The 21,599-nt window shown below is 39.2% G+C and overlaps 1 protein-coding gene and 2 long non-coding RNA genes across 4 annotated transcripts in view; 2 read left to right on the top strand and 1 right to left on the bottom strand.

Annotated features, from left to right (window-relative positions):
• The window catches only part of LOC111193348 (uncharacterized), a 114,542-nt gene extending 97,614 nt beyond the window's left edge, over positions 1–16,928 (top strand). Inside the window, exons 3-4 of the long non-coding RNA XR_002650465.2 lie at positions 16,113–16,244; positions 16,728–16,928. This is a non-coding gene — a long non-coding RNA (uncharacterized LOC111193348). The remainder of the gene's footprint in view (positions 1–16,112; positions 16,245–16,727) is intronic.
• Positions 16,853–21,599, bottom strand: part of cdkal1 (CDK5 regulatory subunit associated protein 1-like 1) — a 472,290-nt gene continuing 467,543 nt past the window's right edge. For both annotated transcript variants that reach the window (XM_022673769.2, XM_022673768.2), the window contains exon 15: positions 16,853–17,429. In XM_022673769.2, coding sequence (XP_022529490.2) covers positions 17,268–17,429 — 162 coding nt within the window. In that variant the 3' untranslated portion in view covers positions 16,853–17,267. The remainder of the gene's footprint in view (positions 17,430–21,599) is intronic.
• LOC111193350 (uncharacterized) lies at positions 17,374–21,503 on the top strand. Its single transcript, XR_002650467.2, has 2 exons — positions 17,374–17,461; positions 20,949–21,503. It is a non-coding gene; the product is annotated as an uncharacterized LOC111193350 (long non-coding RNA).

Genomic DNA, 21,599 nt, shown 5'->3' with positions numbered 1-21,599 from the left:
TCCCACCCACACTCCCTCTGCAGTGCTTACACTGATGCTAATAAGCGATGTGGGGACTGCACAGGAGGCCCCTGCTGATTCACAGCTCCGAGTGGCCCCCCCCCGTTCATTTTAATCAAAGAGCAACCACACAAGCCCTCCAGTCCCTTGACAGCCATCCACTGCCTTTGCCCCCTCTCTCTCTATCTCTCTCTCCCGCCCTCCGTCTCCGAGCCCTCTGCCACCCCTCCTGCGAGACGGTAATTCAGAGCACCACATTGTACAGGAGGAGCGATTACATCCATCAATTTGGACAACAGATCACAGGCAGACATGGAGATGCAGGAGCAGGGCAAACAACAGCCAAGCATATAAAATCAATCTGGGAGCGTAGCAGACAACATCCCCCGTCCAGAGCCCCGGAGGAGGTGCGGGAGCCTCCGCTGAGATGGATGTTTGCAGGGGCTTGCTCGTCCCGCATGCTAACCTCAGCCCGGACCTGCTGAGAGCTGAGAGGACGAGTGCCGCGCAGGAAGGGTGCTACACGAAAAGCAGCGGGAGGTGGTGGTGGGGAGTGAGAAAGGTAGAGGCAGGAGGGCCTTTCCTTTTCTAACCAGCCTAAGATATGCTCATTAAGGGTGTGAGAGAACAGGAACTGCTAGCATTCAAAGCTTGTCGTTGCAAGTCCCAATCTAAAAACAGTGAGGGGTTCCAAAGCAATACCACACATTTAATTTTCCTGCAATTTGGAGCATAATGCATGGCTGTATCCCAATTGTATATTAATTGCTAACAATAAGACAGTTGACATATGTAGTATAATAAAAGTGTCAAATAGCAACGTTGCATACTCAAAACTACGGCTGCACGATATTAAAGATTTTTTGACAAAATATATAGCGCTATATTAAACAATGCAGGGCCCATGATGTCACCAGCTCCGCCCCCACCCGTGCGCTGTCTCACGTCCGGACCGATCAAGAGCTGAGTCAGCGCTGAGCACTCAAAACCTGAGGGAAACAACAGCAAAACAACAGTAATCAGCTCTTTAATCAGTCATTTAAATTGATTTTTAAAAGGTAAATAATAAGAGTGTTTTCTGGAAATAAAAGTGTAAATTCAGCTGTAATTGGAAATATCTGCCCAAAACTGTGCAGGACTGAGGTGCACAGCTTAGGACACGTGCGTTTACAAGCACATGCCCAACCCTGTGGATGGAGGCCATGCGGTTACTCAAGTTTACTTATTCCCTCTCCCTCGTGCTTCTAAGGCAGCAGCAGCCTGTCACTTACAAAGACACAGAGACAGCACTGTGTATCTACAGCTTCTTGTGTCAAGAGTCAAAACATTGCAATTCGACATTTGATTTAATTGTCCTTCGATGTGACTTCGGCACTGTGTAATACAGTGTAATCCCCGAGTGTTGTATATGTAAAGGCTGGTAACGAAGCAATTACAGTGGCAATAATGGTAAAAGAACTTAGTGATTACTTCCTGTTAGTAAAAAAAAAGGGGGCTGGTACTGTGAACATTTGGAATAATATCCTATTAAAGGCAAACCATCAAGATTAGAACATAGCCTTTATCTTATTATTATTGTGTAGAAGCACAGTCACCTCTCAGCACTGGGGTTCTGGGTTCAAGTCCTTATCAGGATGGTGCTTTTGTGGTCTTTTCATATCTGTTTGCGTTTCATTTAGGGGCTAGGGGCTGGTTTCATCCAAATAACAGACTAATCACAGAGTGATAAAATCGAACTAGTTACCCTAAATTGCCTTAATCACTTAAAATACCCAGATTTTCCCAGATATGGAGTGGCAATCTGTATTGGGTATCCAGCACTCAATACAGTCCTCCAGGTGGACGGTTGCTTCTGATTGAGAGTATTGTGTAGATTTGGTTCTAATATTACACTGTATAATTGCAACTTCAATTCAATTGAATTGGGACACTGCCCACATCTATTTATGCATCAATTTAGCAGAATTTACCTCACGTTAGCCAGCTCTTAAAAAGTTACTGTTGTTTTATTTGTATATAGGTTTGGACAAAGCTAAGTCACCTAAATGCAGTTGATCTTTTTTGCCCAATATTCAGCTTTGGAAAAAATGAAGAGAACACTTAAAAACAATGAGTTTCTTTGATTTGCCCAAACTGAAAACCTCTGGAATATAATCAAAAGGGAGATGGCCAAGCCATCAAAACAAGCTGAACTGCTTGCATTTTTGCACCAGGACTGGCAGAAAGTTATCCAAAAGCAGTGTGTAAGACTGGTGGAGGAGAATATGCGGAGATGCATGAAAACTGATTAAAACCAGGGTTATTCCACCAAATATTTAAACTTTACGAATAGAAACGTATTTTCCTTGCATTATTTGAATTCTGAAAGCTCTGCATCTTTTTTGTTAATTTGACCATTCCTCAGTTTCTGTTAATAAAGGCTCTAAATGACCGAATGAACATGTTTATGTGGCTTTTGGTTGAAATGTTGTCAGTAGTTTATAGAATAAAACAACAATGTTCATATTACTTAAACATATACCTATAAATAGCTTAACTGATTCAGAAACTGAAGTGGTCTCTTAATTTTATTTTTTTCAGAGCTGTATGTTCACATGTAATTAAAACCTGGCTAAACTGATCATGGAGTAGCTTGTATATTTAATCACCAAGGTCTGTAAAGGCTAAAATGCAATTCTGGCTAAGCTTAAGAAACCCCAAACTCGACTGCAGCCACTTAACCATAAACACAAACAAAATTCAGACTGCAGTAACAAGCATGAAAGAGCTTCGGCTGTTGTGGTTTTCACCTTCTGCGTCCAGTGGCCTCTGATGTTGGTTAGGCTGTTTGTGGTCTTGTGCATGGAGATCGTATGAAAAGTAAACGAGAGAGCTGGGACACTCCTTTTATTATCAAACCAGGTATGCAAAAATGTAACGTCGGTTTATTGTTATCGGCCGAGCCCACGCAAATGTTCAATGTATTCAAAACTACTGGAGCAGAACAGCTAATGGGGGTGACCAGGCTCACAAAAGCTCCTGAAGAAGGTGTATGCATACACACAGATACACCTATACACAATATATGCACTCCACTAAAACTAAAACTGGTTTGAGACATGTTTTGACCCATAAACCTTCCTGTTGACTCTTTCTCCCTAAAAACTCTATCTGCTGGTTGGCATCCTTTATCTATAGTTTTTGGAAGAGGCTTGTTTTTGCTGATGAAGCCCTTCCTCTGTAAACCTGCCGTGTTTTGATACTTGGGTATGTATTGAGGGAGCTGTGCCTCCCTCTCTCTCTCTCTAAAGTGCGTCTTGCACTCTTATCTGAGGTGAGCCAGAGCAGGAGGCAAAGTGTGCTCACCCCCTCCGGCACTCTCCCGTTCAGAGCTGAGCTCTGGAGAATGTTCTGGCCCCAAATCAAACGGCAAGCCCATGACTAACCTGATTAAGAGTGTCAGAGGGGCAGGAGTCAGGCCCGTCCTGGATCAAGTAAGTGTCGACAGAGCGAGGCAGATTATCCCCTCCTATTAGAAGAGGAGGGAGGAGTGGGCAAAAGGAGGAGGAGGGGGGAGGTGTGAAAGAACAATCTTGCTTTTGTCCCGATGCTGATGCCACCTGGTACAGCCAGAGGGAGGTAAGAAGAGGGGGTTTGAAGGGACGCCAGGCTCTCCTGACGATGCCACCCAACATTGACTGCAGCTTGGCAAACTCCCAGTTGAACGGAGCACCAATTTATTAATGCACTTAAACGTCTTTAATGACATACCACACACACACCACTTGTCTCAAGATGTGGAAAAAACAAAAAACAACTTTTACTTAAGGCTGCGGTTACAGTACGCAAATTTGTGCCCTGATTTTAGCCCTGGTTCTCAGTACAGTCAGTTCTCTAGTCTACAGATTCCACAGTTGGAAAGTTTGAAAATCGATTAGTGTATAATGGGTACGGACTCAGACTTGGCCTGCTGATCACAGTTCAGTCAAGTAAGAGCATATCAAAGAGTAAATTGGTAGTGTACACTGGTTAGAAACCAATGGAATCAGAGCGAGAAATGTGTTCAAAGTTTTCAACTACCACTACACTGCAAAAAACTAAATTTTAGCAAGTGAAATTTTCTAAATTTAAAGCAATAAATCTTATTTTCTTCTCTGATGAGACTTTTTGTCTTACTAAGCATTGTAAGTGTTAGATTATTTTCCTTATTTTAGGGATAATTGTTTTAATCATTCTTACTTAGAAATTGTACCTTATTTTAAGTAATTTGAAAAATAAGCACAATCAAGCAGCAATCAAGTTATTCTGATTCTTGTTGTGTCCAAAAACAGTGATTTTTTTTTTGCTTGATTTAGGTGTTACTTCACTCATTTTGAAATCTTATTAAGAAAATGTTGCTTACCCCATTGGCAGATTTGTTTTGCTTAATATACATATATTTGTCTTAATTTGCATATGTTTTGTCTAGTTTTTGCCAATGGATTTTTTGCAGTATATGCAATGCTGAAGTTGACTTCTTTTTATGATGCTTCTTATTTAAACTTCAGGTCTCCTCTTTAGATAACACATACCCCAAGCTGCTGCACTATTTAAGGTGGAATGAAAAACGTGAAATAATAAAAAGCCAATACTGTTGTGCTAGAGCATGCTGACCACGTTTTCTCATTCAAAGATGATTTTCTCATTTTATTAATTGTGGGTCAGCGTAAATAGGTATTGGTTCAAATGGCAAAAGCACATTATTGTACTTCAGTGTTATTTCAGTGCTTTGTGTTTCCTAGGTAAAGTAAGGCACACACAGTTTTGTGCAAATGTTTTAGGCACCTGTGGGAATTTTAAGTAAAGAAAAAGCTTCTTATCTATGAAGTAAGTGTTTATTAGCTCAGTAAAACACCAGCATTACAATAAATACAAACCGCAATGTTACAAAAAGCAGAGCTTTTACAGCCCTGTTTTACTTAAAACATCTCCTAATCTCTCATCTGAGTTTAATACAGTTATTTCTAGTTCTCATCATATCAACACCTGTTTTGGTCATTCAAATCTTACTGATGTTAAATCAGGTGAGCTGCTGATGGAACTGAACATGCACATGTCGGCTGAGAACTAAACTTTGTTCTACAGCTTGGCTCAGGATACTGAAACTAATAAAAAAAAAAAATGATGTCACGTTGCCAAGATGTGTTTATAATCTGCTATTAATTTAAGGGGCTGTTTCACACAATTGTAAATGGATAATTTCCTTTGAAAGGAAAATACAGTCTAGGCTTAATCTCTCTCTGACTGGGAACCAGTCTTAAAAGTAATGTAATGCACCCATGGTTCAAATGGAGCTGTGGTTGTGAACGTTGGTACAAAATATAAATAGTTTTTCTTAACCAAAGTCAAGTTTTCTTATCAAATTCACACAGAAGACTTGCTTTGATATCAATAGTTAGATTATTAGATGTTATTGGGTGGTCAAGGGCAGTTATAAGAGCCAACACATCACAGTAATGTGTAGAATATTATTGCAGTCTGTGATGAGCTAGGTTAAGGACCCAAGTGTTCTTTTCAAACTGAAACTGAAATTACTACAAAAATAAACTCCAAAAACACTCATAGTGTCTGAATCTGCTAAGCTGCTAGACCACAATTGTATTACAATAATAACTGCATGAGCGTTAGGGTGGGGGGTGGTCAACTTCCTATATTTCACTGGTTCGTTCCGAGTGAAAAGAGAACTGAAAGTTGTCAGCATAGTGCAGGGTAATTGGACAGTTTCAGGCTATTTATACGGTATATCTTTCAGCCCTAAAGCTTTGTACATAATATAAATGCTTTCAGGTGTATATATTTGACCCCATAGAAAGGAAACTGTTTTCTTACCTAAGCTTTGCTGGACAGACTTATACGCTCTTTTTAGGTGGAATAAAAGGAGTGACCTTTTGCTTCTAGTTTATAGAACACCTGAGAAGCTGCAGGAAACCTTGTGTCTTTATTTGTTCCATTTTTACTTTTTTATGACATAATGTGAATCTGGCAGTTGTTCTTCATATTCTGTTAAACTTTCATGAATTGATTTATAGAAATGTTACAAAATTGCACAATAAATAAATTCCACTTAAAGTTAAAAAGGTTTTTCCCTCCCCCGTAGAGTTGGCATTTGGGAGATAACATGCTTCTTCCTGTTTTACACTAAAAGGCCAAATGTCATGGTATAGGATTGTCCCATAAACCCGGCACCCACTACTCACTAGGCCTCACTTGAACTCTGATGATCCATGTCATCTTGCCATGAGCACTCTGACCAGTGTTCAACCACTCTCTCAAGATAACACCTCAAACCCATACAGATGTTGGTGTTTCTAAGCAGTCCTTTGCAGTCCCATCTTCAACATTTCATAGAACCTCAACATGTCAGTGTATATCAAAAAAGGCTTTAGGAGTATTTAATGGTAAAACCATTAATTATTTTTAATTTTGCCTTGTGAATGAATTCAGGACTCTTGTCTTGTATTTAATTCCTTGCCCTCTCCAATCCCACACTCCTGTTATGTACCGCATTTGTGAAGCCACTGAAGTGTGCGAATACAGTATGTGACAAAGACGGTTTGTTATTTCGGAGCACCTCTTTTGTCTAAACAGCATAGTGAGTTTTTGCAGTGAGACAGTCTCCATATTTAAAAATCTGACTGTGTTTTAATCTGGTGAAAAGTAGTTTAAAGTCATTACACTTAAGCAGAGTTTTAAAAGTTTTTAATGGTTTAAAACCATTGATTAATTTGTCATTGTTCTTTCAATTGTTTTCAATCTGGCCTAGTCAGTGAATTCAGGACTCTTGTCTTGTCTTTAATTCCTGTTTTATACAGTATTTGTGAAGATAACCCACTGAAGTGTGTGAATACGTGACAAAGAGGGTGTGTTATATTTGAGCACCTCTTTTGTCTGAATAGATAAACTCAGGAAAACGAAAGAGGTTGTGAGTTTTTGCAGCGAGACAGTCTTCAGACTCTAAAATCCCTCCGAGATTTCCTTTAAAGACGCAGTGACCTAGAAACGCTCTTCATCATGTCACAAAAAGAGGATTGTTACTACGTGCCTTTTGCTGCATCATCATAACTGCGTTCAGTCGTACCTTGCTGCCGTTCTTTCCTTTCAGAAAAGGGACTCAGGTAAAATCAGCGTTCTCTGTTCACTTTTCAGTCTTAATGCAGGGGGAGATAAACAGCTTGAAATCACTTTGACAGCCCGTGTTACTCTATCACATACCACAGGGGATTTTAATTCCAACCTGTGAAATTGTAATTGCTTCTCTCGCCAGCACCGGAGGATTGTGGGTAACAGACATTGTAGGATTCTGTCAGCGCTGCCCTATATGATCCCCACCCCCCACTTTTCTCTCCATGAATAGTTCCTGTGTGAGAAGAGACTTTCTGAGAGTAAGAGAGAGAGAATAAGAGAGAAAGCTAGCTGGTGGGGTTGACACTAAATTAACTGAGGATGTCAGGAGACTCTTTGAGAGCAGGGCCACGGCACATGACAAAACAGGATGAATATCTCTTCAGGGTACGTTCCAACTTCCTCTTTTCTTTTTCTGTTTGTTCTGTATTTTTCTCTCCCTCTCCCTCTTTCTCTCTCTCGCTGCAAGGCAGCTGCTACAAACGACTTTAATTTTGTTTCGATTTTAAGCCCCCTGCTGGGAGAACTGCCACTGAACCCCCCGTCACTCAGCGAACGCTCAGGAAAAAAATACTAGAAGAACATAAAAAGCCAAAACCACAACACAGCACAAGGCAAAGAGGTGAACAGCAGCTAATTAGGAACAATGATGACAAGCAGCTATGACTCTAGGGTGGCCTGTCATAAAGGCCTTGAGGAGCTTGCTGAGGAAGTTGATGGTGTTTGTAGTGCTGTATCTCTTATTTTTAGTGCCTTAAAGAAAAGTAAGAGACAGTGAAGCAGTATCACAAAGTACCATAAGCAATCGGTCATTTGCTCTCTCTCTTTCTCACTTTCTTTCACTCTCTTTCACACATTCAAGGATGGCCCTGCTCCAAACAGAGAACTTATCAGCAAAGTGTTTTTTATAGGGCTGCAACTAATGATTATTTTGGTAGTCGACTAATCTGTCGATTATTTTCCACGATTTAGACGATTAGTCAACAATCATTTTCATCATGTCCTCCATCTCTGCTTGCTGTGGGTGTGGCTCCAGTTTCTAGCTTTCTAGCTGAAGTCTTTGCTTCAAATCGATAGAAACGGCTAAACACAGGATTTAAATATCCTTCAAATGTTCAAAATATTGTCCTTTAAAAGCGCTGATATTTAGTGAGGAAATGTATAATCTGTTGTGTTTGGGCACTTTTGGAGTTGAGTGTCCCCAGTACTTTGTGTAGTGCTGCAAATTAATTCTCTGGGGTGCAACAACTGGCTAGTGTTTTGATATTTCTATTAATATATTTGCAATAAAACAACACAGAAAGACTGTTCATGCATTTTCTAAACCTGTAGAGTCTGCATTTCAAGTCTGTCTTATTGCAGAATTATATGATACTCATGTTTGGAGTTACAAGACTATGAATAAGGGCTAAAATTTTCATTGTGTCCCCGTGCCAGATTATTTACCTCGGTGAAGAAACAAGTTTAATAGGTTTAGTTTAAGTTTGCATTTAAAGTCATCACACTTAAAACTGGTGGAAGCCCAGATCCACCAATTACAGATGAGAGGCAGATGCAAAGGAGATAATTCCATCAGTTAGACACGGCGAGAGAGGCACAAGATAAATTTGCTGAGCTGTATCATTGGAAAGATGTTAACACAAACATTGGGATACATGCTGGTGAGTTTATTGACCCCAGAGGGTTAATGTTCAGTTGACAATGAAAATTTGGAGTCGACAATTTTTTATAATCGACTTACAGACTTAAGATGAGACAGAAGTTAAAGCTCTAGAACATGGCTTACACACCATTTGACGTTTTCGGATGTAACATTCTCAGTCTTCCGTTATTTCCTCCCTGCCATTACCAGGATGGTCCTGCTGGCTGCCCAGGGGTTCAGTTCTTCCCTCTCCATCCATGTATGGCAGGATCTGTGTGGGTTCAGACATGATCTGGGAGAAGGCCTGGGCTGACTTTAATTAAGACTTTAATTTATCATGATACCTCCTTATTAAATTCTTAAATTATAAAAGTAAAATGTTAGTTACAGAAAAATAGAAACTGTCTTGCCAAATTTGGTCTGTCTCAGTAGATGTGTCAAGTAAAATTTTTGTAGAGACAAAGAAGTTTTTTTTTTGTCCCCCACATACCAATTCTCTTCTACTGAGAAGTTGACCAGTGATTAAACCTGCAACACTCATTCGTTCTCCTGGTTGAACACAAATTGCTATGGTGAATTAAACAAAGTGAATGCAGTGGAAGACAAAGGCAATTAGCCCTTTGCAATCAGCCTAAGATGCGAATGACCATCGCTCAGCCTTCTGCCTGCATTTAATTTCATCCCCCATTATGTCCTTGTAACATCATTATGGCATCCCAAATAGTGTAACTTATCTTCAATTAGTCCGAGTTGTCAGTCATTAGGGCAGATCTGGATGGAGAGCTAACTGCAGGGCCGTATGTCGGCAGTAATCAGACAGCTTTACAGTGGCTAAGCAGGCCTTCAATCACATGCTTGACTGGCTGGGGCTTAATACAGTGTCCGATACTGCAGGACCCCTCTCTAACGGATGGCTGCTTCTTTAGGCCAGACTAAACCACAGGATTTCATTCATCTGTACTGAAGAGTGATAGGGTTCATATGTCTAGCGTAGGCATGATGCAGCTAACCAGCTGAGAGCCAAAGTAGATTAAGCTGATGAGGTGCTGTTAAAGCTGGGGATTGGCTGGACAGAGGTTTGTTTAGGTGTTTTTGCTTTGTTATTACAGTATTTCATGATGTGTATGGATTCTAATGACTTCTTGCTAAAGGAAATGTTCACCCCTTTATAATACATTGCTATACTACTATATAAGAAGTTGATCCACCAAGTGTGCAAACAGCAGCTTTGTTTCATTTAAATATCATGGTAATACTATAGCTCCTACCACCTGGGCCACCGCAATACTCCAGACATATTTCATCTCATTTTGTTCTACACTCAGTTGTCTTCCTAAAGAGCCTAGTTAAGGAACAAAAAGGGTGTGTCCCAATTGCATACAAATTATTAAGGCTGATACTTTTATCTGTACGATTGCATCTCAAACAAATGTAATATTTTATGTGATGTCTGGATGTGGAATGTACTATATATATTACTGTTTATGAAAAATCCTGTGCTAGATGTCAGGGTGCATCAGAAAAAACAAAAGGAAACTGGTCTTCAGTTATTAGTCTTTTCAGGAATCTTATGTAATGTAACATTTTTATTCCCCTTATTACTGTAATCACCTTCTCCCCCAAACATAAAAAAGTTATTAACCAAAACAAATTAAATATCATTGCAAAGTTACTTTATTTCAATAATTCAGTTCAAAATGTGAAACTCATATATTATATACACAGTGATCTATTTTAAGCGTTTAATTCTTTTATTGTTGTTGATTATGGCTTACAGCCAATGAAAACCCAAACATCAGTGTCTTAGAGAATTAGAATACTGTGTAAGACCAGTTGGTGACAAATTGCTGAGAACTTTTATGAAGGACTTGGCTCACTGCCCACACTGCCAACACTTACAGAATATTCGAACTTTCTAAGACACTGACTTTTAAGTTTACATTGGCTGTGAGCCATAATCACCAACAATAAAATAAATAAACGCTTAAAATAGATCACCCTGTGTGTAATACATCTATATAATATGAGTTTTACTTTTTGAACTGAATTACTGAAATAAAGCAACTTTTTAATAATATTCTAATTTTTGATATGCACTAGTATTACATGTTAAAAAATGAGTAAAAGTTGAATATACTCAGTTATCCCACAATGCAGTGTAAAGTGGAAAGGGAGGAGCTACTTGTGTCTGGGGCAATTATTAGAAAAAAAATAAATGGTGTCAGTGTCGGTGTCAACTAATCAACTACTTATAATTTCTGTAGCCATTCTTGATGCCAAAAGAAACTATATGCTCAGCATCAGCATTGAACACATACTTTACTCATTTTCAATGTCCATATTTCAAGACATTAATATTTTGGTAGTAAATGAGACATGGCCTTTCATCTCTGTAAAAAATGTTGTTTGGCAACCGTAGCTATGGACGTCCAGAGTGAATGCAGTGTGTGAGTGCAGTAGATGGGCCAGTGGACGGTGCTTCCTATCTAATGGTGCACTGCTGGCCCACTCTTTGAGCTAGAACTGTGTTATTACTGTAATTGATGTTCATAAATCAGTAAGAGTGTTCAGGTGTTATCGTTTTGTTATGTTTCAATACTGCTGCTTTGGGTAGAGTGTAAACTGTGTTTTGTCTAACCCATCATGAACTGGGTTAATATCTGTTTGTCACCTCTCTAGAGTTTTTACTGCGTGAGATGTTAGATGGTTGGCTTCATTTACTGTGTGATTTAAGGGACGTGTGCACTTCCTTAAAAGAACCATGCTGCCTCGTGTGAATCTTTTCTCTAGCACACTACATTTGCTTTTAGGGCAGGAAACTGGTTTTACAGGGTGCAGTTTAGAGAAGTTTGCCTTAAAAATGTGAATTGCTCCTGTTTTATCTCTTTCTGACTAGTCTATATCTGCCCACTGCAGCAGTGACAAGTCAAGATGTCCTGTTCAAGTAGTAGACAATTGCGACAAAGAATCTCTAATTTTCCATTTCCCATCACACTGGTCATGTGATCTGTGACAATGCCATGTTGAATAAAGAAAGTGCTGTAGTAGAGTGTCCATGCCATGTCTACTACTGTTCAGAGATCAGAATGCATGTATAAGAAGAGGTCAAGCAGACCAGGTAGACCAGAGAAGGATTTTAACAGCTTGACATTCTGTCTTCCATGCGTGTGAAAGTAAATCCATTTCACTGACAGGTGCTGGCGTAGAAGTTAAATGTGGCTCCATAGATTTTCATGTCTGAAGTAAAGATTTTATGGCAAAGATACATCAAAACATTACGGCAGAATTAATTGACAATTAAATCTCTAGTGGGTGGATATACCAAGAATAACAGTCAACAGCCAAGGCCAACTGTCATTTTCAGGGCTGTGTAATGCACTTTACTAACTCTTCTTGGCCTCTCTATTGAAACTTTATATAAGGACACTAGAAGCAATATGAATAAAAGTGTTCAGACAGCTCTGCATTCATTGTTTCTTTCTGAAAAAAAAGTATTTTTGCTTTTGTTGGTGCAATTGTCTCTACTGTCCAGGGAAGGCATTGGGCATCACTTTATTAAAAGTTATTGGTTGGTTTTAGACACCTCATAGAGTTCAATTGCATTCATCATATTTTTCGCACTATAAGGCACACTTAAAATCCTTACATTTATTTTTTTTTAATCGTCAGTGTGCTTAACAATCCCGTGCGCCTTATGTATGAATTCTACCAGCATTAGCTGCGAACCATGCTAGTTCTTTGGTCTTCCAGAGGTGAGTATAATGGGCCTGAAGCCTGCTAGTGGTTAGCCGCTGATGCTCACAGTCCAGCTTTAGTGGAAATCTGAAAATCTAAGATTACTTTAAATAAACCTAATAAACAGTTTTCAGAAGAGAAATCTGTGTAGATTAACATCCAGCACTGGTTTGACTTTTCTGACTCATCTAAAATGTTTTTTGTAAGAATTAAACCCAGAAGTAACCCAGCTGTGAGATCTGCCGAATTAGAAGGAAAGCATGGCGACACCCCTGTTCCTTACTAGTGTGGCATAAAATATGCCTTATAATCTGGTGCACCTTGTGTATAAAAACAGATCAGAAAATGTATTGATGTTTATTGATAGTGCACCTTATAATTCAGTGTGCTTTATAGTAAGAAAAAAACGGTAATAAATACAGTTGAAGGTTAATTGACTACCTAAGTTGAATGTAAGTAATCCTCTATTGAATATATCCCTACACCTAACCTTAACCTTACCATTTTAGGGTTTATTTAATACAGTAAATACAAAATTTATCTATATTTAATTCAGTTGTATTTAATACATATTCGGTTCAGTGTTAATCGAGCGTATGACACATCTATTATGGATCATCGTAATTAAAATCATACCAGGTTTCTACAAGATTTTGGATCATTGCTGTGAGAATTTGATTGCATTCAGTGATGAGATTATTAGGGTTGAAGGTCAGGATGTTGGATGATCAACAACCACACCTAACATTAGGCATGATACCCATAATTCTCCACAGGGACCAGACAAGCTGTGTAAGTGTGTTCATTGGTGTATCTGTATCAGCGAAGGATGCAACCTGAAGTAGCTAAATGCATTCATTTGAAAGTGCATTGTCAAACATTTGGGCACAGTGTAGTTTCCCCAAAGTTTTCCCCTTAAAAGAATTGCAGTTTATCGAGTAACCTTTGTCTTTTGCAGAACATCTGCAAAATGCCACACTTTATCTCACTTATGTTTAGGATGTTTAGGTGTCTAAGCACAAATGATTCAAGAACACTAGAAAGCAACTATCTTTCTAATATGTTAAATGTTTGCTTCAAACATATTCAAACACTTAAACTTGTTCAAAGTCAAAGGCAAAGGCCTGAACACATGTTTAGCAAGTTTGGCAAGTGACCAACACACTCAGCAGCAGAAATCTCTCACACAATGCATTCTGGAAGTCCCAGAGTGCACTGCAACAACAGAGGGGTGTGCGTGGATTAGATAAAGAGGCGAGAGCCTCCAATCCTAGACACAAGGGCCACCCAGCTGAGACTCTGTCTGCAGAAAGCCATGCAGACAGCAGTTTATGAATAGCCCTGCCAAGTCAGTTCCCTACAGGTCCGGCCTCTGTAGTGTTGAATAAACACACAGCAGCTTCCAACAGAGGCAGAGGAGAGGAGAGGAATTCTGCAAAAATCCATGATACATGACTCATAATGCAATCTCCCATGACATGTATGAAAAGTCTAGTGAGGCTCCGTCTCAAAGCTTCAGTGTTTCAGCCTGTTCTTCTATGTGGTCTCAGTGCTGTTGGTTTTGTAGAGCTCTCCTTTCAATATATAAAAAAAAAAAAAAAAAAAGGCGACATTTCTCCTCATGGAAATCAGTTCGGTTCGCTCCATGTTATTGATGCACACAGTGAGGCCATTGTAACTTCAACACAGGGCAGATTCAGGGAGGGGAGCACACTCGTCACGTCAATTTTGCATGAATGAAAAGCGTGTGCCAATCCAGTGTGACTCCGGATTGTGCATTACCAATCATTAAAGCATGCCGACCCAAAGTGAATTTGCAGGGATGACGCAAGACTTCTATACTACGCAGAAGACCAGCTCCGATTAAATAAACGCAGTTAGGCACCAGTGAGCGCAAAAGAAGAAATAAGATGCGCATCTATAAAACAGTGCTAATAAACGAGCTCTGTTTATGAGCCTCCGATCCCTCAGGCATAGCTGACAGAAGCTCTCCACACAACGCTATTTGCAGGAGTGAACTTTCAGCACCTCCAATAAGCCGGGCGAGCCAGCAGCGCTCACACTTCGGAGCTCAGGTCACCGGGAGTGCGCCGCCTTCTTTACAGTGGGCCTCGTCCTCTATACATATGGATGCGCATCTTCACCGCAGCAATAAACGACACGGCCGTCCTCCCGGCCCCACCTCCTGCCGCAGAACAATTCCCCTCTGGCTGTGTTTACCGAGAACAAATGCCATTTTTATATTCACTCCCACGTAAGCATTGACCTGTCAATCAGAGCTCTCCACTCTCTCCCCGGCTTTCGGAGGAGCAACGCTCGAGAAGCTGCCAATTAAACAGTAATCTCCCCGCACAGGAGGGGAAAGTGGACCCCTGGAAGGCCGCAGAGGCTGCCGCACGCAGACGGTGGGGGGAAATATATTTGTTTAAAATTAATTGACAATGTGCCCGGAGGTTTCAAACACACAACATGCTGTCATTCAAATGTGAACGAGAACAGGGCTCTGAATTGCCTTGCTGAAAAGTGTGAAAGAGTCACTCAAGGGGCAGTAGCTATGACCTGTCAAGAAGAGCACTTACTTACAGAAAAAAAAGAAAAAAAGCATAAAAACCTACATAAAATATAGGTATAAAATATAAGGTGATGTGTCACCACAAGCAGAGTTATGCAAATACATGAAGCTATATCTGGAAAAACGTTGTGTTTTGATGATAGTGGATATTTGATTTATTAAATCATACCCGTTACATAGTCATCCTGGGAAAGACCATTTCCAACACCATAGTCAAAGCATTATATAAATTTTACTAAAAAAAAAAAAAAAATCAATTAGTATAACTATCAATTTGCAAGGATCCCTCTTGTATTCTTAATAAATAAAAACATACCTATTTTTCTGGTCCGGATTATAAGGCACATTTTAGGAGATACTATAAGGAACTTCTAAGTCAGCAGGTCTCATTGCTGGGTGGTGATGGGGGATAGCTAACTAAGTAAAGTTAAGTATGGCTAAGCTAAGTAAACAAAACTGTAATAATAATAAAAAAAACATTCTTTTAAAGTCAAACGAGTGCTGAATGTTAATCTACACTGATTTCTCTCCTGAAAACTGTTTGTTTGGGTGAGTAAAGAGCTTCAGTTTATTTACAGTAAGCTTAGATTTACAGATTTCTCCAGCACTAAAGATGGAGCATTAGCATTAGCATTAGCGGCTAACTGCTAGCCCAACAACTCTACACTAAGCAACCCTGAGTGCTCTGGTCAGCCAGGGCGATATTAACTAGCAGTTCATCCCACATAGCTTGTTTTAACACAGTAAACTGACCCTCTGCAACACCTTGCAGCAACATAATATAAAATCTCAATGTAAAAAATGGAATGTGTGCTTTAATCATGTCTGACTGGCTTGGTATGATTCGAAAATGAAAACTATAGTAGTGGTTACAGAATGTATCTGTCCCAAACATTATGGTGGACACCGTATTTGTAAATATATATTGCAGGTTATAACAATGCTAGGATTTAAAGCCCTGGGTAGTTGTTGTGGGCACATTGTGACATCCATGTTTTTTTTTTTTTGGTCTTTCTTGTGCAGGGTCTCTGAGGCTACAGTCAATAGGATATCGTAAACCGATGCCCTCGGGTCTCGTCATTTCATGGGATCATCCACAGACTCACACGCTTCGGTCTTACAGAAACAGAGGGACAGGTGGCTTTGGGCTGTGAGGTAATGCATGTCACACACTTTGAAGAAAAATATAGTATAGTATATCAGTATCAAACAAGTTTATTTTAATTGGAACTATTATATTATATTACAGTAGTTATGGAACGGAAGGCATTTTCGTAGGTGTAAAAACGAAAAAAGAAAAAAAAAAATCACAGCTGTAATTGGTTCTTATTTCATCCACTAATTATTTTAATTGTTAATTTCCCAGCTTTTGCATGAATTAAAATCCATCAGCAGCGCCCCTGATGTAACTTAATTAACCACTGATTAACCAAATCATGTATGTACAGAACAAGATCTACAAATAAAACAGACCTTCTCAAGGAGAGGTTTTAATAAGCATAAAAAAATCTCCTGTATCTATTCATTCACCTAATAAAGGTTAATTATCATTTTTAATTGACAAAGCTTCAAGCACAAAGCCATACAGGCCTAGATACATTGACAACTGCACTTCTGTACACCTGTTTTTTTTCACAGAGTGGACATTTTATGGTCAAACACACGCTGTGGCTTTGGGGGAGACAAAATCAACAAGTCAATCTCCCACTGCTAAAAGCCCTATGAGAAGAACATTCCAGAAACACTACCCAGGAGACAGTGAGGAGTGTGCAGAGTCTCATTTATTAGGGTTGATTTATGTTGAGGAAAAAAGATCAGGGAGAAAAAAAAAAGAAATAAGCCTGCCTGCCAACAATGAGACACAGCAAAAAAAAAAGTTAAAAATTAAAAACGTTCAAACTGTCCTGATAACTTTACTAAAACAATAACATTACAAAATGTTATATCTAAAACATTATGTACGCCTGCAGAAACAAATACACCTCTTAAGTAAAATGTAATAAACCCCTTTAATTTTTTAAATCTGAATTTAAAATAAATAGCACATTCCTTATTGTCCTCAGTCAGGTAAGTCCAAAAGCTCAGGAACCAGTGTGCTTCATTTGACTTTAACTCTTCATTAACTCTGATTCTCCTCTGATCTGTAGCTCCTTCCTCTGTATGCGATGTCACATGGTATCAGTAAAGTTTTTCGAATATGAAAAACCCTATAACAGCCAGGAGAGCACAGCCCACTGAGAGCAGCTTCAGTCCTTCACTATCCAGACTCCATGATCGACTGATCTTCAGAGTGGAATCCGGAGAGGCATGGAAGCCATTCTGACATGAATCCTTTAATTCCTAAGGAAAGAAGAAACAGAGAGAACAGAAAGGTATTTCAAAACAAGATTGTTTCAAGCTCAAGAGTCATAGAACAGCAGAATACAAACTGATTGATTATGTAGTGCTACCTCAGGTAATGGATTGGGAAGGCCCACACCTGTATAAGTTGTGAGGTGTTGTCTTGTAAGTGAGACTAATATGTTTGAGTCTGGCCTAATAGGGGCTGCCAGACGGATGAGTCTTTCCATTTCTGAAGTTAAGCTTGCATTTAACATTTCTCAAACCACAAAGTCAAGTGTACATTAGGAATACTTCTTAAAAGGCATTGTCCCACCGTGGACAGTGCAGTGGGCATCCATATTAAAGGTTAGAGGCCTCATACCTATTCAATGTATCATTCTTTAGCTTTAATGAGACATGGCAAAAGTTATTTTGTGTTGTAGTCTGTGGGTCTGTGTACCTTTTGTTAATTGGTTTTCAATTCCTAATTCTGCAATATAATATTTGACAATTTAAATATTATTGAATCAAGGAATGCAAGTCGTTTTCTACACAGTAATTGAACTTAAAACAACAAAGTACGAAAATATAATTTGATCAAACAGAAATTAAATTTTATTTTTATTTTTTTCTAATAATTGAGGAAAATTAGAAGCTGGGCGTGAAGTGAAAGTTTTAATGTTGTTAGTACCAAAAGTCTTACACTATAACAGGGACAGGATGAGTGTATTAAACTATTTTGTAATTTAATTAGAACTGTGGTGAAGAATGGGGAAAACATATGCTGAGATCTTTGGGTATTGGGAACCTGAGTGTCCAAAGAGGGTTTTCTAAGTCTAATATAAAGAAGTTTTTATATTAGAACAGATTATGGCTTGAAATAAAAAAAGAAAAACTAACGTTTAGCAATTCAGAGCTTGCCAGCTAAAACTGCCCACTTAATAAAAAAAATGTTTATTGATGTTTTATAACCTTTGGCGTTACTTCTGCCATATGATCTTATCTTTGTGTTTCGATTATGTTTATATAATATTTACAGTTGGAACATGATTAAGTTCTTGATTTTTTTCTCTTTCATAATGACTGCAGAAAAGTTGGCACTGCACTTTTTAGACACAATAAGATACGCAACACTGAATCTCTGCAGCAGTTGCAACTGTAAACAGCTATAAACTATGAAACAACTATAAACCCTGTTTCAGTGTAAGAGTTTTGGTACTAACAGCATTAAAACTATCACTTCACGCTGAAATCTAAAATCAGCACAGATATAATCACAAGCAGCTTGTGACCACTATTTAAACGATACAGGCACAAACATAGAGACTAATGAAAAACTTTAGGTCACATAATTCACTCAATCCTACTTCTTCAGCAAACACAATACACAAATACATACACGTCATCTCCCTCATCTCAACTTATCAAACAGATCCATCTGTCCAGTGCTAGTGAGTTAAGGGGAGATATATAATCATCATTTATCACCACCATGCAGACATATATGATCCAGGGCATTTACAGCACAAAATAGCCAAAGATTGAAGACTAACTTTAGTGGCCAGTAGTCACTGGGTAAAATGGCTGCAATTGGGACTCCTGTATCCTGTAATGTGTTAGCCCATTAAAGTCTCATTTGTAATGGAGAGATGTCTCCCAGCTGGACAGCCCTGACAGCCAACCTAATATGATGTTCATTTATGGTGTGTGTGTGTGTGTGTGTGAGGTCGGGGGAGGAGGGAAGTGTCCCTATTAAAGAAGAAGGATCAATCTGAATGACCATTTTATGAGTTCAATATTTCAGCTCCGCCATGGTGGTAAGTGTAATCTGCAGCAGGTGCTGGTGTAGATATGCATCATGAGATTGCTCTTCTGATACCAGCGGTTTATCTGAATTTGCATTAGCTACCCTGCACTGCATCTTTATGAAGTTAGGGAGTCAGCCGGGCCAGAATGGAGGAAATAGAGAAAAAGCATTGTGTTCTTGAGCCATCACCTTGAAAAGCCTGCGGTCGTTAAATCCAATTACAAGAAGATATCAGTTCAGCCAGTGGATCGCTTTATCCAGCCTTTACACCTCTAAACGGTGCTCTTATACAGTGCAAAGAAAAATGATCTAGTCAGCCAGTAGGATTCACCAGACCAAGCCAGGCCTCCATTATCTAACTTTATCTCTGATGGGCTCCCAAGACCAATCTTGTTCTGCTTTCAAGAGCATCTTCCTTGGCTTATTTAATTCAAGACAGTCAATACTATTTCCTCATAACATTGCAAATAATCCTTCTAATAACCTTAGGCTGGGCATATTTGGCTTTTTGACAATGGTCACCAATTTAAGAGATTTAGATACATTGCACATGCTAAGAGATGCATTGACTGGGTCAAGTAATGGTTTACCATCTTTTGGCAATGCCTGTTTAAATAGCTGTATGGGTACTGGATCTAATATACATGATGAAAATTTTGATTGAACTTGGTGCTAGTGCAGCATTGATCAATGTTTATAGCTATAAATCTTTAGTCTAAATGTCCTCAATTTTATCATTAATAAACTTCAAGGAATCATTACTTTTAATTTCAGTAGGGATAACGGAGGTTGATTGAAGTTTATCCACACTACTGAAAAGGAGCACTGAAAGAGCTTTACTAAGAGTAACACCACCCATGTACAACTAAACCTTAATGCTGCCTTTGACACCATAGATCACGCTATTCTGCTCGATAGGTTAGAAGATTGTATAGGAATTATACCTGGTTATCACCTGGTTCATGTCCTATCTAATAATTCGTAAACATTGTATTAAATTTAGCTGTTTTGCTAAGGACACTCAACTTTATATTTCAGCTAAACCCAATAAGGACTTTTGTCTAAATCAAACAACAGACTGGGTGTTAATCTACAGAGATTTCTCTCCTGAAAACTTTATTTAGGTGAGTAAAGCACTTCCGTTTGTGTACAGTACGCAAAATTTTCAACAGCTTGGTTAACAGCAGCGCTAGCTGTGGTTAGCAGCACTTAGTTCTACTAAATGCTGCCCGACAGCATTACACTGAGGAACCCTGAGTGTTACCCTGAGGGTAAACCAGGACAATATTAGCTAGGCGTTCGTCCCATGTAGCATGTTTTAACACATTAAACATGCAGACTACAGTCTGATACAGGCTACTTGCCTCTGAACAGCAAAAGAGCTAGCGCTGCAGTTAACAGCTAATGCTAATACTGCTCCAGCTTGGAGAAACTTTACAGAAACTACTTTATAATACTGGATTTTAATGGAGTAGCTTTACTGCTCTCTTACTTATCTCTCAGTGGCCTAGCCCTGCATTATCTGGAGGAACTTCTTACACCTTACAGCCCTCCATGTGCACTCCGCTCCCAAGACAGTGGCACTGACACTTATTATCACTCCCTCTTATTAAAAAAAAAAAAAACATAAAGCTCCCCAACTTTGGAACAACCTCCCTGTTAATATACAAGGCTATTTTATTCTTAATATTCTAATGCCATTTTTCATTCTTCCTTTCACATGTACCAAGATGTCCTGATGTTGCCCAGCCCGGCTCACCACTGCCCTGCTGCCGCTGTGAGGCAGGCCTGTTCTGGGACTCTGCACTAAACAATTCGTCCACTCCATAGCTGTACATACAGCTGTTTAACCTGCATGGACTTTAACAATGACACTGAACACGTGTTTGATACACATTCACTTTCTCATAATTCAGTCCCTGTTGCTACTTTCATCTCTAACCATAAGAGTCTTGGATCTTTATCTTTGTAAAGCTGCTTTGTGACATTTTTTTTGTAAAAAGCTCTATATAGATACAACTCAATTGGTGAAAATGATATAGCTAATATAGATGGTTGTTCACTCTGTGTGTAAGCTGCTAAAGTTTGTCCTTCTTCCAGAATCCAGACCTAAATGGGGCTTTATGGATGTGGCAACCCTTGCCTTCTTGTCCTATAGGTTTCCTGCTGTAACACACCAAGTTCGCCTCAGCGAGGGATCGTCAGTTTATTTATCAGGTGCACTGTAATGCCTACAGAGCATTGGTACTTCAGCACAGGAATTCAAATTAAATATTTTTAACGCATGACTGAGCCATTTGTAATCAGTTTTCTGACATTTTTGCTGGAAGATGCATATATGCATTGAGTTTTCAGCCCAAACTGGGATGACACAGCCAGGG

Source organism: Astyanax mexicanus, chromosome 6 (assembly GCF_023375975.1).
Source record: "Astyanax mexicanus isolate ESR-SI-001 chromosome 6, AstMex3_surface, whole genome shotgun sequence".
In the NCBI taxonomy this organism is placed as follows: domain Eukaryota; kingdom Metazoa; phylum Chordata; class Actinopteri; order Characiformes; family Acestrorhamphidae; genus Astyanax; species Astyanax mexicanus.
Note: the sequence above shows the minus strand (reverse complement) of the source record. Positions and strands in the feature narration are given on the sequence as shown.